The sequence below is a fragment of the Thermobia domestica genome, chromosome 4 (assembly GCF_964235325.1).
Source record: "Thermobia domestica chromosome 4, izTheDome1.hap1.1, whole genome shotgun sequence".
Lineage (NCBI taxonomy): Eukaryota > Metazoa > Arthropoda > Insecta > Zygentoma > Lepismatidae > Thermobia > Thermobia domestica.
Window position 1 is genome coordinate 258,922,188 of NC_137457.1, and position 19,083 is coordinate 258,941,270.

Consider the following 19,083-nt stretch of genomic DNA (forward strand, 5'->3'; position numbering starts at 1 on the left):
GGTGGGGTAAAACTTCCCATCCGACATTTTCTAAATAGGTTTTGACCGGTTTTGCGACATGTGGGCGAGCGTTATCATGTTGAACAATAAGTTTATCATGTCTGTTCTCCCATTCTGGTCGTGTTCTGGCCAGAGCTTGCTTCAAACGCATTAATTGTCGTCGATAACGTTCTCCATTCATAGTTTCACCCGGTTGCAGCAGCTCTAGTACACCACACCTTTCATATCCCACCATATGCACAGCATAACCTTTGCACAGTGAATATCTCGTTTTGGTTGTGATGGACCTGGTTCACCTGGTTTCACCCAGGCCTTTTTTCGTTTAGGGTTCTCGTAATGGATCCACTTCTCATCACCCGTAATACAGGGTTTGTATGATAAGTAATGAGACCAGGTCTGGAAACATTGTTTTATTGATCTGATCTGTACAGGGACTTAAAAGCTTTCGAAGTACTCTCCTCTTGCGTCGATGCACTTCTGCAATCGATGTTTCCACGCTGCAAACGCCCCCTGGAAGTCAGCAGCCGGCATGTCCTTTAGAAATGTGGTCACGGCTGCTTGGATGGCTGTGACGTCTGCAAAACGGGTTCCTTTCAAGCGTGGCTTCAGCTTCGGGAAGAGGAAGAAGTCGGCCGGGCTCACATCTGGGCTGTAGGGTGGTTGTGGAAGGACTTCCACCCCAATCCGGGTCAAAAAGGAGGTCACTAAGAAGGCGGTGTGGGCAGGGGCATTGTCGTGATGCAACTTCCACCGGCTAGCGATCGCCGGTCTTTTCCGCTTGACGCTCCTGTGCAGTCTCTCAAGGACTTGTTTGTAGAAGGCGGCGTTGACGGCTTGTCCTTGGGGTACAAACTCCTTGTGGACCACCCCCACATTGTCAAAAAAAACAATCAACATTGTTTTCACCTTTGACTTCGACATTCTGGCCTTCTTGGGGCGCGGGGACGCAGGAGTGTGCCACTCCGCGCTTTGACGTTTCGTTTCAGGGTCGTACTGGAACACCCACGACTCGTCACCTGTTATGACGTCATCTTCAAAGTTAGGGTCACTGTTCATGAGGTTCAACAGTTCCTGACAACAATCAACACGTCGTTGCTTTTGTTCGTCAGTCAACACTCGCGGCACCAGTTTCGCACAGATTTTTCTCATTCCCAATTGTTCCGTCACAATCTTGTGCACTGTTGTGTGGTTCATATCGAGTTCATCAGCAATCAATCTCAACGATAATCGACGGTCTGAGTTCAGGAGATCCCTCACTTTTGCCACAGTTTCGTCCGTAGTCACTGTTGTCGGGCGTCCAGCCCTCTCCAGATCCTCAACGCTTTCCCGGCCGTTCCGGAACGCACTGTGCCAACGAAACACCTGGGCTTTGGATAGGGCTTCCTCTTTGTAGGCCTCCGTGATGAGAGAAAGCGTCTGAGTAGCCGTTTTCCCCAGGCGAACGCAAAATTTGATCGCATAACGCTGTTCGATGGAACCCTCCATGTTTGTTGATTTTCCGCCGTGACAAGAATGTTCACAAGGGCTTTGTCCAAGGCTTGTCCGCGCTCCACTAAGGCTCGGAGCCAACTGACGCGCGGTGCGTTGCTTTGCTCGGACCCCCCCCTACATCCTCCATCACCGACAAACCCGCTCCAGCGACACGCGCGCCGCGGCGCGGCGAGTCTCATTACTTATCATACAGACCTTGTAATTCGATGCAGAAACCCCTTTCTGCTCTGTCGTTGAAGCAGCAATTCGCAAATGGTTTTTCGTCTTTCAACGTCTCTGTCTTTCAATTCATGTGGAACCCAATGTGACATCTTTTGAATCATTCCCATGGCTTTCAAGCGTTTGGAGACTGTTGTTTGATCAACGCCTAATGCTGCTGCAAGTTGTTCCTGCGTTTGACACGAATCCTGCTCGAGCAATGCTGTCAATTCTTCGTCTTGAAATTTTTTTGGCTGTCCAGCTCGCTCTTGGTCTGCCAAGCCGAAATCACCACTTCTAAACCGTGCAAACCACTTCGGACACGTTCGCTCAGCTAGAGCATGGTCACCATACACTTCCACCAAAATACGATGACTTTCAGTCGCACTTTTCTGCATGTTAAAGTAATGCAGCAGGACACCCCGCAAAAACACTTTATCAGGCACAATTTGCGCCATGTTCACTTAACTACAAACTGGTGTTGTTGACGCTTTAATCCACTGCCCTATACTACGAACGATACGCGATGACACGGGTTTGCAACACATGTGTGGATACACGGAACTGTGGGACGCTCCGTTCGTTGCGCCATCTCTTGTCCACCCGCACGAATTAATTCCTAGACCAAATAGTAATGAAGCGTTTATCTTTGGTAAGTATCCATGGTTCGATTTGGGGCTATGTGAGTTAGTGGTTGACAACATCGTGTCTGAGATGTTCTCAGGAGAAGCAAATTTCCTTTGACCCTAACTGGTTTAACACGGCATAGGCTATATGGAACGTGGGTCTACAGTTTTAACAGGGGATCCAAACTACATGAGCTGCCTTCGGGAGTTGAACCCGGATATGCTAACCATATAATTACGAGAGAGCTGTGTCTCCTTTAGTCCATAGGGCAGAACTCAGAATATTCCATGTACCTGCTGAAGTTCAGCATTCCTTAAGTGAATGTGGACATACAATTTAAGATGGAATCCGTATCGCCGTAATATATTCAAATTTTTACGCTTTACCACCGAGAATAAAACGCCGGACCACACACATGAAAGACGCACGCACTAACCAATAGATCGTGAAGAGAGTATGCACGTGTTTGGTTAGCACAAAGCCCATCTGGAGCGACAAGGATTCGAGCCAAAAATAAGCAGTCCTAAAGGTGAGCTCCGTACCACTGGTCCACCGCTTCATTCCTAATTGTGTATCGAGAGAGTACTTTTCTTTACTTGCATTCATAACGGATAAATTGCCTAGGCTCCTAGACTTAAAAAAAAAAAAAAATTGATTCTTTGTCTTTCTAATTGAACTGGATAGGTATTTCCATACTAATACGTAAAAATAATATATAATGAAAACAAACTCATTTACTTCTTGCAGACGGAAGACGACGAGGGACGTTTTTGCTTCGTTGCTGAATGGTTTGATCCAGAGGCTAGCTTGTTACGAAAGTACTATTTATTTTACTTTATTGCAGATAATACTATAGAACTGGTGAGTATATAGTTGTATTTGCATTTACATGTAATGTGAAGTCAACATTCAGATACACAAAATATACATAGGAGTTAATTTTTTAATATAATATTGCATCTGTTGTAAATTTGAAGTAAATGTGAATAATATATTTAATGATAGAGCATGTGGAATACATATTTCAAGATTAGAAAAGTACTCTACTAATCTTTGTTTAATTAAAAGGGTCATATTTACGTACACCACTGCTACTTTCTGGAATGAAGCATAACTAACTGACGACGCAAATGTAAACTTAAATCGTAGCTGTTTTTTCTCAGTGGCACTGGCGCAGCGATGCAAATGTAAATCTATGTCAAAATTTGGGTTTTAAAAAAGTTATACGAACAGATTCGGGGGGAGCGGGGTGAGGGAATTCTGGCTGACGTAGCCGTTGAATAAAGTGTCCTGGTGATACGCGGCAATACAATGAGCTAACCTAACCTTACCTACTTTGTCCTACATTTCAAAATAATGGCTAAATATTGAATGTAAGGAAACCTGACGTAACGTAACCTAACTTACTCTACCCTGCATTTGGAGTGCTTACTTTTGGTGTGTAGGGTCCCTGATTCGATTGCCGGAAAAGTTAAATTGTTTTGGGCAACATTGTATCCGTGGGTTTTCTCAGGGTACTCCCATTTTCCCCCCACATTCTCATTCCACCAATTCTTCCATCATCATTTACGTGTTTCAATCATCGTCTCCCTTAACCTAAAGGGCATAATCATAGGATATTAAACTTAAAGATTTCATTTCATTTTTCTACCCTGCATTTGAAAATAATGGCTATAACGTACTCTACCCTACCCTACATTTCAAAATAATGGCAAAGCATTGAGCTAACGTAATCTTAACGTACACTACTCTACCCTATGCTACCGTACGCTGCCCTGATATTCTCTACTCCTCCGTATCCTACCCTATTACTTGAGTGCAAAACCAAACGTTGGATTTAAGAGAAGACTGTATTTGTGTGAAGTTTAGCATAGTTTGTAGCCAAACATTATTTAAGAAAAAGGAACTACCCTTTTTATTTGAAAATGTCGCTTAACAGACGGATAAAGAAGTGTGATCTGTTAAAACGGAACTTTTTTTTTTTTTTTTTTTGTCAATATTTGGACCCCAGATATGTATATTTGATTTGATTTGGTTTGGAGTTTAGCATCCCCTTCAGCAGCGAGGCTATATGAGACGCAGTACTACAGCTTAACATAAGATCCGAACTACATGAGCTCCCGCCGGTGGATCTCCCACGCCATCCCGCATATATATTTTGAAATATCAGAATCAGCGTCTTTTTCAGTATTTGGTATGGCTTTTTTTGTGCGTGTGTGTTTGTTTGTTTGTGTTTTGTGAAAGGATATGTTTGTCCACCAGCATATGAATCAGTTTCGCCTGCTTTCTTCCCATATCCAGTACGAAAAGTTACCACATGCTACGCGAATCAGTTTTCAGTTGTTATTGCACTGTTTTAGCCAATGGGACGTATGATATTGCATAACATCATGTTGTAAACGTCATAATTTTATACAGCTTCCGATTATTAGTAGATAAGTTAATCTTTTCTTACTAACAGTTGATGCAACTATGTAAGGTTCTTCTCCAAAAATAAAAATAATCAACAGTTATCTTAGTGCAACTGAGCATGAATATACTGAATAAATCCGAACCTGCAAGGTATCTTTTAAAGGTAAAAGTAAAGAGAATTCAAAAGTCAATTCATATTCAATTAGAAATCGAAAAAAGTGTGTCTTAAAGAGTATTCGGCATTGAGTGCACTGTATATTCAAAGGCAAAATATGGGAAGTTCGTTTACGGAGTATATCATTCGAATTTGATGCTTAGAGAGAGAAAAACCATCTGTTATCAAGACTGATTGTGTCTGTATTCAGTTAATGCAGGCTTTTTAGTTTTAGACAATATTTCAAAACACGTCAGTAGCAAAATTTTGAAGAAAAAGCAATGTTCTGGTTTTCCAAGGGAACAGTTTATGTATTTTCCCCTTCTTTTGTTTTCTTTTATCTTCCCGGACAACTTTTAATACTTTAAAACGTTCTTCAAATAGGGTAATCGTTATCGGATATCGGTAATCGTTTCTAAATTACCGATAGAAAGTGACGATTGAACAACTAGTTACTTTTTACAATTAGTTTTGATACCCCATCATAAATACTCTTAATAAAAATTATAAGAGCAATATCAATAAGAACTAATCATAACATAATTTGACAAGAGTTTACACTTTCAGGGCTCATAGCGAGTCACTTTTTTTTTTTTAAACTAAGAGTTACTTTTTTTTCAAGTTGGTCACTAAAAGTTACTTTTTTTTTTTTTCAAATTTGTCATTGAAAGTTACTTTTTTGGGAGGTAAAGTGACTTTTTCGTGTGATTTATGTTTTGCATTGGCAGTTTTCTAAGAAATATATAAAAATAAATGAAAAAAGACAGAAACTTGTTACTCATTACTCTTCTGAAAGCTTCAGTACTTGCTGCCACATGTGAAACAATCAGCTTTATTCTCACTCAAGATTTTATTCTTTATGAAGCACAGTGGGTAGTTGATAGATGCTTAAGCTCTCAAGGTGGGGTTGACAACCTTCTGTGTCTATTTTTTCTTCTATCATAATAGTGTTTTAGTTTTCTCGTAATAGTTAACGCTCCGCTCAACGTTGTGTCTGTGTGTTTGTGTGGTTCATCATGTGCGTCTTGTGTTATGCTTTTTGTATGTTTTCCTTAAGAGTAGGTGATGAATTTGAATATTTCATGGCTTTGAGAACTCTCAATGCTAAGTTAAATATAATGTCTGGGATGAAGAAATTCGGAAATAGACCAGAACCGGTTCCACTTACTTAGAAGCTTCTTACATCTGCTAAGTCTGCTTACCGTAACTACACAGCATACTTAGAAAACCTAAGAAAGGAGGAAGCTCAAAAAGAAGTAAAGAAAGAAAGATGAAACAAAACAACAAACAGAGAGAGAGGTGATGGAGAAATTGACAAAGGAAAAAAGGGACATGATGAGATTTTGTTATTTTTTGGTTACTTTTTCGTGTGCTTTTGGTCAGTTTTTGGTCAGTTTTTCGTGTGTTTTTGGTCACGTTTCAACTATTTACAAGAAACCAGACCACTATGAGCCCTGCACTTCTCTTCCGAGAACACTATTGTGGCGACGAAGGTCTATTGAAGAATCGAAGAGACAAACATTTTTGCATCAAACTAATTTCTTACATCTGTTGGATTCTTACCTTCAATTTAGAAACGACTTTTTTTTCCGTAGCCCTTATAACATCCATAAATTGTGTAGTTAATCCTTCTAACCAGAGTATATACACTTTTTTATTAAAACTAAAGTAAAGTGTAACGAATACTGATGTAGAGAGTTAGTGTCTGATGAAGATAACGTTAAGTTGTCGAAACCGTTACACTGTATTCTAGTTTTTAATAAATAAGTGTATATACTCTGGTCAGAACTGTTAATTATTCCTTTAATGAGTTAATGAGTTCCAGAGTCGTGATGGATAGAGTTGCCATAAATTGTGTGGTCGAAAGCGTGATAACCTCTCAGAGAATTACGCAACTTAGAAACAAGACTGAAAAATGTATTTCGTGCATACATTTTTTCAAAAAAACTGTATTAATTCCAAATTATAAATGTCAGTATTTAGTAGTGGTTTGTAATTTGATTATCTTCCAGTATGATATTAAAAATAGACGTTCCTTTCTGAAGAGAACAAAATGTGAGGGAGTGACTCGGAAGGAAATATTTTTGGGGAATACGCTCAACATATTCTCTCGACAGATGAAACTGGCTGAGTATGGAGATGCATACACGAAAAATAGACTGAGTACTGAAGCTGAAAAGTGAGTATCATATCTTACTTTATTTCCAGAAAATTAATTAAATAGCCACATTTATAGTAATTGTTAGTTGGTATAGTCCAATAATAGTATACTACAGGAAAATCTGACTTAGACTGTCGGGGCTAGACTTGAATCATCATCTTTTAAACATATATATATACACAGGGCACTGTATTTTTAAAGTTGTATAAGAAAGAAAAACAAGATATTTCTGAAATATATATAACATCAAGACAAATTGTTGTGCTACTGTATACAGCAGAGTCGTTAAGGAGACTGAGCTCCCTCGTGTCTAAGCGGTAAGTGTACGCGCTTTTGGCGTGGGAGATCCGGGTTCGATTCCCGGCGGGAGCTCATGTGGTTCGGATTCCACGTTAATCAGTAGATCCACGTCTCATATAGCCTTGCTACTGAAAGGGACGTTAAACTCAAAATCAACTCAACTCAAGCTTGTGGTGGACCAAACAACATCGTCTCCGTGGGTTTTCTAGGGGTACTCCCATTTCCTCGCACTTTCTCATTCCACCAATTCTTCCATCATCATTTATTTGATTAGCCTAAGCGGCATAATTACGGGTCGTTGAATTGAAAAATATAATTTAATTTTGTTTCAAAATGGGCACATGTCCAAAATCTAGGACGCACAAAAATATAGTAATATAACAGGGTGTCTATCGGTCACGAAAGTCACGAAAAAGTCACGAAATTAGAAAACGGTCATGAAAGTCACGAAATTTAGCTTTTGGGTCACGATTTTTTTTTAAACTGTACAAATGTAAGTACAGATTGGAAAATTTTGTTCTGTGAAACGTCAAAATTCACCATAAAAATGTCTATGGCCGGCTTTAGGCGCTACCAAATCGCAAGCAAAGTACGTTTCTATCACATGGATGAAAATTCGGCCTAATTCGCACGCAAATTCGCTCTTGAAAATGTTAGGAAATTTTATGATTTTGTAAAGAAAAGGTCATGAAAAGTCACGAAATTTCATTTTGGAATTTAAGTAGACACCCTGTTTAACGAAAAAAAAAAAAAAGAAAGAAAGAAAAAGAACGATGAGCTTCTCACTGAACAACTTTCGTATAAAGAAGTTATAATTTTTGTGCGTTTGGTATGACTATTATGCATATGAGTTCATGGTGCTTGTTTTCCAGTGTACCTCTTGCGAGATTAAAAAAAAAAAAAAAAAAAAAAAAAAAAAAAAAAAAAAAAAAAAAAAAAAAAAGTTCTTGGAAATATTACACTGAATAAATATACATAAAAGGGCCAGTTTCTAATTGCAAGTAGTATGTTTGTAACTGCTAGGGTGACTATTAGGGGTATGCGTGTCACCGTTAGAAGACGATAAAAAAAAGATAAAAAAAAACAATTACTGACAACGAATGGCATAGTTGGCAGCACATTAAAATTAGTTTTCGATTGTCTCAAATCCGACTCATGATAATTTATCATTTTGTTGAGCTTGATGTGTTCTCTCGATCTTTGGAGTTTGAAGTTTTAGAGGTAATTGTAACTTTACGCTGTGTCTCTCATTAACTATGTTGTGTGCTGCCGTTTTGCTAATGTCATATGAAGAGCTTGATAGGGTAGCACGGAGCCGACTTCGATATTTGAAAAAGTTGAATAATGCGAAGGCCCGAATTCGGAAAGTGGCCTGTAAGTGGTTGATTGGATGTCATTTCATTCGAGCATTATAACAGTTAACATGGATATTGTTAAAGCGTTAAACAATGTATTTTCTGTATTTGTACCTATTGCGAAACGAATTAAAGTGCAGCTACTGCTCAGCCAACATTTCATTGTTAGCTGACATTGTAACTTTTACAATATTCTTATTCTAATACTCTTATTTTGCGTTATTTTAGACATCAGTTTCATATTTGGTGAATTGGTTTTATATTAGACATTATATTTATATTTGGTAGACATCAGTTTTATATTTGGTGCATTGTAACTAGTGGGGCAATTTCCGGTGTAATTAGAAGTTTTTCTTATTTCTTTGTTCATATACTACAATAGTGATAATTTGTGGTTATCGTGGTAGTGGTCTGATAGTGAATATCTAGGAAATACGCCGAGATCGATGACGGAACTAATAGCCAATGGGGACTCTCGTGCAGACGACGCAAGTGTAAATACTAACATTTGAGAGTGTTGAGAATGTAGAAAATAACTGGAAATTCGTTGTGCAGCTAGGCAACATTCCGCATTGCACAGCGCCGTTTGTAAAATTTTGTTCGTTCCGTGTAATTATTTTAATTAGTGTTTCAATATATTATTAGTACCATTGTTACTCAGTTGTGAGTGTATAAACGTTTAGTTCAGTTATATTAAATAGATTTGTGTTAAATACAAATTCTCTCATGTTGATTTACATATTGAAAGCATATCCTTATGAGAAATTTTCCATATTCTTAGTATTTCCAAGCGGTGTATCTCGAACTGACATTTCTTTGAAATATTCGTACATATAAGAATCTCTATATTATGAAATCCCATCTCCCACCTGCAACCTACTCCAAGCTATCACGCTTACCCAATATTCAACTTTCAAATGTGGAAGCCAGCTCCGCGCTGCCATGGAAAATTGTAGAATTATGGTACCAGATATTCTGTTCTTATAATTAGAGCACCACGTGGATGGTGGATACAATTGCAGATATTCATGTAAAGACAAACATTTCCTGATAATTCTCCTAATCACTATTAATTTTTTATTAGTTCTTCTATTAACACGTTCTACAAAATAAGATAATTAAAGTAATGTAGTTGGAAAAGCGTTACCTTTACAAAAAACCGACTTCTAAATTTCAGGGAATTTTGGGTTTCTGTGAAGCAGTCTATTCTGAGGTGCCTCTTTGGACATAAAATACTATTATTCTGAAATTTTCACATGTTTGAATTCGTGCGCCACCGGTTGCTCATGGTGGCACGTGTTTATTATACCATAAGCGTGGGCGGACGTGTGTCACCGGTGGCGCACAATAATTTCGTCAGAACTTCGCGATTTGAATATTAGGTAGTTTGATTAATACCTGCATGATGGCATTACTTGTCAGAGTTGGAGGAGTAGTCTTGCGGATATCTGTGCATTTCCATACATATTTTGTATTATAAAAGATGTCATACTAACCACAGAAAAATTTACAGGTATGTTCCATAGATTACCTACTATGCATATAATAACAAAGTCTGTAACACTGTCCTACTTTTCTAAATAAAAACCCAATGGCAACTAAATACCCATAGCCACGAATATCAGAGTTGATTGAGTTGATTTTGAGTTTACCGTCCCGTTCACCAGCGAGGCTATGAGAGATGTTGATTTACTGATTAACGTGGAATCCGAACTACATGAGCTCCCGCCGGGAATCGAACCCGGGTCTCCCACGCCAAAGGCGAGTACTCAAACCGCTTAGCCACGAAGGAGCTCTCACAATATCAGAATAAAGATCGTGTACCACCGGTGGCGCACGTCGGGATTTTCAGAAAGCATAGCTTCTTCATTACTGTCAGATGTCGGGCTGAATATGTTAAAATGTGGTAACATTTTAGGTCTAATAACCACCGATATATTTTGCGTTACGCTCATTTGGTGGAAAAAATGTATTCCTATTCCCATGTTATATTTTTCTTATGCGTTTTTATCCTGGTTACATTACCACTGAAAATGGAACTAACTATCAGGAAAATATTTGGTTTTCTCATGGATATATATTGGTAAGCAACCAATTTGTTGGTTAATTTGACTCATATTAGTGTTCATTAAATAGTTTTGGGGGTCGCTCAGATGAATAGTGACACTACTGATGCCATTTAAGCGCAAGTTCAGCCCCATCGGTATGGAAGGAGAGATAGGGTTCGGAAAGATATGACATTATGGACTTTGTCATTCCATTGAAATGATATCGTGAGAGGGGGGAAGGGGTTCCCAGAAGCCTGTTTTCTTCCTGTGCGAAACACCGTGTGCGTGGGTTTTCTCGGGGTTCTCCCGTTTCCTCCCACTTTCTTCATTCCACCATTTCATTCATTACTCATTATCACCGTCTCCTTTAGCCTAACTGGCATAACCGTGGGACGTAAAACTAAAAATTTCATTTTTTCTTCCTGTGCGAAGAAGAGATGTTTCACTTCGGAGAAGATTAGTTTTATATAAATGTAAGTTATTGCTCTCCATTATGGTTTGTTTATTAAAAGGTCGATAAGAAAAATAAAATAAAGGAGATATTTACAGTTATTATGTTGAAAATTATCGTTGAAATCGTAATGATTCATAAACAAGTTGCATATGTCTGTTATCACGTATCTACGGATGTGGATACAGATAGAAATGCTCTGGATACTGGTTCGATATTTTATATCCACACAGACTGCTAATTATAATCATGACACTGCTCTCTGTATGAAAGTAGAAGCCATTGCTTCAATAACTTTTTAATATTTTGCTGTTACTACGTTTTGCATAGTAGCTGTGGTAAATCAAGCTAAAATTAGATCTGTTATTAAGGTAGAGACGATATTTTAATGTATCTTTAAAACGGTCAGTTTATTTTTGTGGATTAATGTTGTACAGTATATTTGTGTTTCATATTTTTTCTGATTTTTTTTTTCAGGACATTTGCAATGGTGAAACCGGATGGAATCCATGTACTGGGACGAATCATGGAAATTATAATAAATAATGGATTCAAAATTTCCAAAGCGAAAATGGCAAAGTTTACCTCAGAACAAGTGGATGCATTTTATGAAGAACATATCGATAAATGCTTTTATAAGTAAGTATTTTGCTTCGTATGACATGTTAGTACGAGTTTCGTTACTTTGTCATATCTCTCAGAAAATGATGCAGTGTGTAAAGTGAAGTACGTACTTCGCAATTCTCGTTTGTAACCGTCTTTTACTATTGTGTCTTTGCTAGATTGAACCAATATTATGAAACAATGTGCAATTAGATTAAAATACTTAAGTTGCTCGTTTCTCTTCATCGACGCATTCGAAAAATAGTAAGTTCTATTTTGTATTATTATATTATTAAGGAAAGAGTATTAAATACTTCGCTTTAAATGTGTGAATAAATCAATCAATCATTGCCAGGGTCAAATACCTGCCTAAATCATACTCTTCAGTAAGTTCTCCATATGCTTATTTGCAAAAAATAATTGAAATTATATAACAAGTTGTATCAATACGACATAACACCCTAATTAACATGGGCTATCGTCTTTTTATTATTATTATTTAAGCATCCAAGATTGTATAATCATCCATGTTGCGATAAAAATTTTATATGCTTAGAGCTTCTGTGTAAACACTTAGTAATACTCAACTAATAGATGCAATGCCACCTGTTGTCCTCAATGTAGAAAAAATACTGAGAACATGAAATATAATGAGAGTAGAAAGCGTACTTAGAATTTATGGGGAAAATGTAATTCAGAACCCACTATCCTCATTTGAGGACACCGAATTATTTATAATGATTGCGGGGAACAATACAAAAATTATAATATCAAAGTTTCCGGATAAAAATTACGTTCCCTCTTGCTTGTATTCCATTACATCTCGGTTACATGGAACGCATCACCCGTCCAAAATTAAATTTGTAATCTACACACGAGAAACTACCGTAAAAGGACAAATTATATTTTCGCATTGAGATGAAACGTAAATTCATTTTCAGACAGCATATATTCTATCTTATTTCTTTGGTTCGTCTGTGAGCATTTTAAATACATATAAGACCTAAAAACGCAGCACATCTTACGAAATCGTAATTTAAGTATATTGTCCTCATTTAAGGACAGTGGGATCAAACGGGTTAAAATAATCTTCAAACTTGACATAAGTAGAGAATACACTGTATAAGGTTTTTGCGAAACACACACACAAGATTTAATATGGGAAGATAATGCAGTTATTAGTTCATACTATTCCAGTTCAAATTACTGATTATATATTGTTCACTAATATTAATAATTTGGTTGTATCAATCGTTACTTTATTTACGCATAAACCGTCCATGTACAAATATACACTGGTAGAAATTCCATGTGAAATTCTTCGTTCATTCACTTCCTATTCAGTGCGCACTGGAATCCAGTTCTTCTGTACTTCTGTTTTGTACTGTTTCTGTATGTGCAAAACGGCAATCCCACGGCGGAAGTTCGAAGTAGGTAAACATGATACCAATAACAGCGCCATATTGCATCACGATATGTACACTCATGTCCAAAATGATTGTCGCATATCTATAATTGTCTTGTAAAAATATAATATGATGATAATTTTGCAGGGTACTTTTAATGCTGAAACTATGTGTGTAATCGGGAAATGTATATTTGTGGTAAATTTCATAGGGAAAGAATTATAAATACGAAAATTAGAATGAGTAAAACAAAATGTTGCTAAATGGACAAGAGAGTTTTATTTTCGTTCTATTGTTCTTATTTACTGATCTTTTGACATGAAATTTGCCACATACATGTTTTTCCCAATTATATACATACTAACATCATAAGAAATACCGGGCGAATTCGTTATCAAATTATATTCCTACAACAACATATTTATAGACATGTGACAATAATTTTGGACATGAGTGTACAATTCTGAACCACAAATTGAGTATTGAATGTTTAAATGGATTCAAGCTTTGTCTTTAAGTCTCCTGTACAGTATGAAACGATTAAATCAGTTCATTGTCAACATTCGTGGACCATTAACTGTAATCTAAAAAACGATATATTTTGTTTAAACTTGCATTCTTTAGATCCTATCATTATACGGATTAAGTACTGTGAAACAAAATGATCATGAACGAAGGAGTCCGTGTCAAATTACGAAGTAGGAGGGGAGAAATTAGAGCAGGTGACTAGTTTTCTATATCTGGGTAGTATTAGTAATGACACAAATTGTGAACGTGAAATATAAGCAAGGACAGGAATGGGAAAAGAAGGCTTTAGGAGGGGAAAAAAATGCTATTTTGTGGGACCTTGAATAAAGAGTTGAGAGAAAGATTCATAAAGGACTTCGTGCGGAGTATTGTGCTGTGTGGGTCAGAAACGTAGACATCGCGTAAAAATGATGAAAAGCAACTGGAAGCTTTAGAAATGCGGGTGTGGAGAAGAATGGAGAGAATTAGCAGGGTCGAGCAGAAAACGAATGCGAGGGTCGTAGAAATGGTGGGGGAGGAAAGAACAATCTTAGATGTTAAGAAGAGGAAGGGAAACTGGTTGGAACGTTGACTAAACAGGAACTGTATCATGAGGGACGTTTTAGAGGATATTTATGGCAGGAAAGAGAGGAAGGGGATGAAGGAGACTACAATTAATGGACAATATCAAAACAGAAATCGTACGAGAAAACGAAGAGATTAACGGAAGACCGTGGAGCATGGAAGCTTTTCAGTTGCAGCAAGTAACCTGCCAATAATGGCAGAATTCCTGTGATGATGGTGATGAGTTGAGGAAAGGCCATCTAATTAGCATTTATGTGTAATTTAAAATTTGTAAATGTAGAAAATGTAATGATGGTATTTGAAGTATGGTTTACATTACTTACCTATGGACTGCTAGCTTAATTATCAGTAATTGTTCCTCTGCTTTTAAATTTTGAAATGATAATGTACTTAAATAACGAATTTTTCTCATAGTATGAAGGTGATATCGCGTTTCCTGGTGTAATGTACTTTATATGACATTGCGTGAAGAAAAGTTAAAATAAAAATTGATCTAGCAGTCATGCTATGAATACAGTTGACTCCAGTATTTGTCAACTTTGTTGAGCAGTAGTTTTGGGCGAGAAATTATTTGATAATTGTGTACATATTGGGTTGCTTGGAGTTGCAGTATAGTTAGTCTATTCAAGCAGATCATGTAGAATTTTGAAGAAATAATGGTCGAGAGTTGTTAGTGTAACAGGTTACGTATTGTATATTAATTTGAAGTTCTGAGTGTGTATAGTTCTAAGAAAATAATATATATTTATGAAAGCCTAAAAGGTGTGTAGAATACAAATGAGATTACAAGGAAGATAATTAAAATTCAAGGTGAGTATTATCAGTAAGTTCTGGAGTATCAGCGTGTTTACTTAATTTTATCTTGATAACGCTACTACCAATCATTCCTCGTATCTTTGCTACTGAGACTCAGACACTAACATACTCTCACAATTATATTTAATCAGTACATCTACAAGAATTTTCCAATGAACCTGTGTGAATGCCTGATAAATCATTGTCTAGTTGAATAGTTTTGACCTTGAAACGAGGTTAGATGGTGCTTTTCTGCTAAATTGTTCTTTTGATCTCTCTTTCTCACCTTTCTTTCTTTTCTTTCTCAACTTTTTCAATAAATTTTTCAACTTTTTTGTACCCGATTTGATAACAACACTGAAGGTATTCGATTTCTTGTAGGATCTCTTAACGCTACCAAAACCGTATACTTATAAAGTTCTAAATATTATAAAGATTACTGACAGTAAATATATTCTTATACCTAAAAAGCACCCAAAAGTCACAAATCAGCGAAGGTCCGAGATGCTTCTAAAGAAAAACTTGTTCCTACATACAAGACAAATGTGTCAAATTCTCTGATTGTCCATCCTATAGAATAAAATTGGTGGAGTAAGTTCGATAGTAAGATTTTCTTCTCTTTCTAGTTTATGAGCAATCAAATGTCTTTGTATGTGTTTCTGTGTTAGGTCACGAAAAAGTTTAATTCTATAGTACAATGTCAAACTGTTCATAGTTTATATTCACCAATTTTATTACCAACAAAATCATCTTAAGTCTGTGTATGTATTTGCTGAGTGATTCGCAGCTCATAATCATTAATTGAATGTTATTTCAATATTTGTAATTGAGTGTTTGTTATTTGTGATTTTGTATCTGTAATTGAGTGTTTGTGATTTTGTGATTCTTATTGAACACTTTTAAGAAAGCCTACTAACTGACTTGCCTTGTACTATTTCTCCTATAGTGAATTAAGAGATTACATCTTGTCGGGGCCTGTAGTTGCCATGGAACTTGTGAGAGAGAATGCAGTCGAGAAGTGGAGGAAGCTTCTGGGACCAACAGATTCCAAAAAGGCTTCTGTAGAAGCTCCAGAAAGCATTCGGGGACGATTTGGGAGAGATGTTACCCGCAACGCTGCTCACGGATCAGATTCCAAAGCATCTGCTGAAAGGGTACGAACTAAGTTCTATTTACACATTTAATTTCACTTTATGTATGTTGACAAACAGTGACAGTTCAGCATACAGTAAAACATCAATATAACGAAATTTTATTAACTATAAAGAAATTTTGTTATACTGAAATAAGTCAATTCTTAAGAACTTAGAATATTCACTGCAGGATCTACATTTCTTCAACATGAATTTACAGACAAATAGTATGAAATGTATGATTAAGCAATGAAAGCGTGTAAGCATAATAGCATGACGTTTAATCGCTCAGCATTTATTCATTAATTCATTTTGTAAGTGTTTGTTGTAAATAAAGGCACGTGTTAAACTACCCTTAAAGAGGAATATTACATTAAACTGAAAGTAAAACAAATCCTAATTGTAATATATATATATATATATTCATATTTCATATTTCATAACAAGAGAACCTGGGATACGAGTTAGTTCTTACTTCTTGCATGGGAAGATGCAGAAAGCTTATTTAATGGAATAATGCTCATTGGTTACTTTTAAATCGTTGTCCTGCTTAACTGAGTATACACATGTATGAAAAGTGCCTACAATATTACCTGAATAATAAAATAATGTAATAAGAGGTGAATCTCTTTATATAAAAGTAGTAGTCCCGACTAACTAACTGATCAACGCTTAGGCCAAACTGCTTAAGATAAAAACTTGAAATTTGAACAGGGCATAGGATTTGTGATGTAAGGTCCCACTAAGGAAGGGTTTTGGGAAGTTCGACGGGTTAGGGGAGAAAGAGAAATGGCAATTATTATCTTCAAATGACAATATGACGGAATTTCGGGAGGTTGGACACATTATTTTTCAATTATGGACTTCTTATTTAACAACTTGCCTTACATATTTTAGTCACAAAGATTTTACCTATTTTACACATTTTTTATTTGCTTTTTGGAATGTACACTTGATGCCACTAACAACGGTTGAACCAAAATATATAATTGACGGTGCTATGACGTCATAAATCCTTTAACATTATTATCCCGAGTTAACTCTGCAGCAAGTATACTCGGGTTCGCAGAAAAATGCAAACTTTTGTTACAGATCCTACGAGTAAACTCGGGTTAATAATATATTATACATAACAGGATTCCGAGTATATTCGGGTTAATAAGGCAAGTGGTTAAAATAATTAGACACGTGTTTAATCATTTTTCCGATATTTGCGCTAGAAGGAAAGAAAAGAAAGCAAGGAGAAAAGGGGGCTTGCAATTGTTGTAATTGGATGGCCATATCTTAAAGTTCGTTAAGGTTAGAGATATTAGATTTGGTATTTAGATTTTTCTTTTAAAATAATCTGTGTTATTTCCCCTAGAAAGAAAGAGAAAGGCTGATAGGAAAAGAGAGTGGGAGTGGCAATTATTAAAATAAGATGGCCATATCTCAATATTGAAGATCAGAGACATGAAATTTGGTATTTAGACTTCATTTTTTTTTTAACACGCCTTTCAGCGTTTTTGTGATACTTTCTCTACAAGGGAAGAAAAAAGGTGGAGAAAATAAGAGTCGGGATAGCAGTTGTTAAAATAACATGGCCATATATCGAAATCCCTTAATGTTAGAGGCATGAAAGTTGGTATTTGGGCTTTTAATTTAAAATAATTAAAGATGTATTTCAGCGTTTTTAGATATTTTCCTTAGAACGGGACGAAAAAGGATGTAAAATAAAAGGATGGGATTGTAATTCTTAAGTAAGATGGCCATATCTCGAAATCCCTTAAGATTAGAGATAGGGATATAAGACCTAGATAGGGAGATAATGATAATCGTTAAGATATCATTATCTCCCTATCTAGGTCTTAATAAGATATAAAAAAGTACGAGGCTGTTGGCCGAGAAAATTGGGAGGTCTGGGACGAAGTCCCCAGCTAGCCGATTGCTAATTTATATTATAAAACAGGATGAATTTTAATTATATATTTTTTTTAAATAAATAAATTTAAGCAAAAAGACAATTATTACTCGTTGTAATGAAATGTTTTAACACATTCAATAGGGAAAAGGGAAGGGGCCTAAAGTAATTTCGAAACTCTGAACATTGTGTTGTATTAACGTTCGTTATAGCGAGGTTTTGCTTGGGTATGGGAGTCTTCACTTCGTACTTTCTGAGAAGTCTTACATGATATATTTTTCAGTAAACTTATTTTGTGGTAGCAGAAAGAATATGTTACTTTGTGACAATTTAAAGGAAAAAAAAAAAAATGTGACAGCCGAAAATCAAAACTCTTTCCGGCTTAGCGTGACGGTGCACTAGCCACCTCGCTATTCGCTTGCACTGAATTCGAACCTATGTATAGGTGATATTCTGTGAATAAAATCGGTTGATTCCTCGCATTTGGTCATGTAATATCGAGTTCAACGACATAGATGTTAGTTTATATACATAGTGGAATGTCCAAATACAACAAGAGTTGTGTTACTCTTCATGTGGTGTGAAATTACGAGCGGCACCGACCTCGAGTGAAACGTGTCTGAAAATATGAGCACCGACCTAAAGAGTGAAATGTATCTAAAAGTATAAGTACCAACTTCAACCTTTTAAGTAGCAAGCATTGAGAAATTCCCGTAAAAATGTTTTGGTTTGTTTTTATGGTTGAAACACGTATTTTGGGTGGATACAAAGTACAGAATGTTTATTTCAAAGCAACATTGCTCTAAAATAGCAAATCATATGTTGCTAGCGAACAACATCGCCCGTAATATAGTTAGTTATAATTAGGACTATTTCTTAGGAGTAATTAGCACTAGTTTCGTTGAAATATCTTTCTGCATACCAAATAATAATAATAATAATAATAATAATAATAAT

The 19,083-nt window shown here is 36.4% G+C and overlaps 1 protein-coding gene across 3 annotated transcripts in view; it reads left to right on the top strand.

The window, feature by feature from the left end:
- Nucleotides 1-19,083, top strand: part of nmdyn-D7 (nucleoside diphosphate kinase homolog 7) — a 43,176-nt gene that overhangs the window by 7,368 nt on the left and 16,725 nt on the right. For all 3 annotated transcript variants that reach the window (XM_081755830.1, XM_081755831.1, XM_081755832.1), the window contains 4 exons: nt 3,064-3,177; nt 6,895-7,061; nt 11,675-11,836; nt 16,040-16,247. In XM_081755830.1, the coding sequence (XP_081611956.1) occupies nt 3,064-3,177; nt 6,895-7,061; nt 11,675-11,836; nt 16,040-16,247 (651 nt within the window). The remainder of the gene's footprint in view (nt 1-3,063; nt 3,178-6,894; nt 7,062-11,674; nt 11,837-16,039; nt 16,248-19,083) is intronic.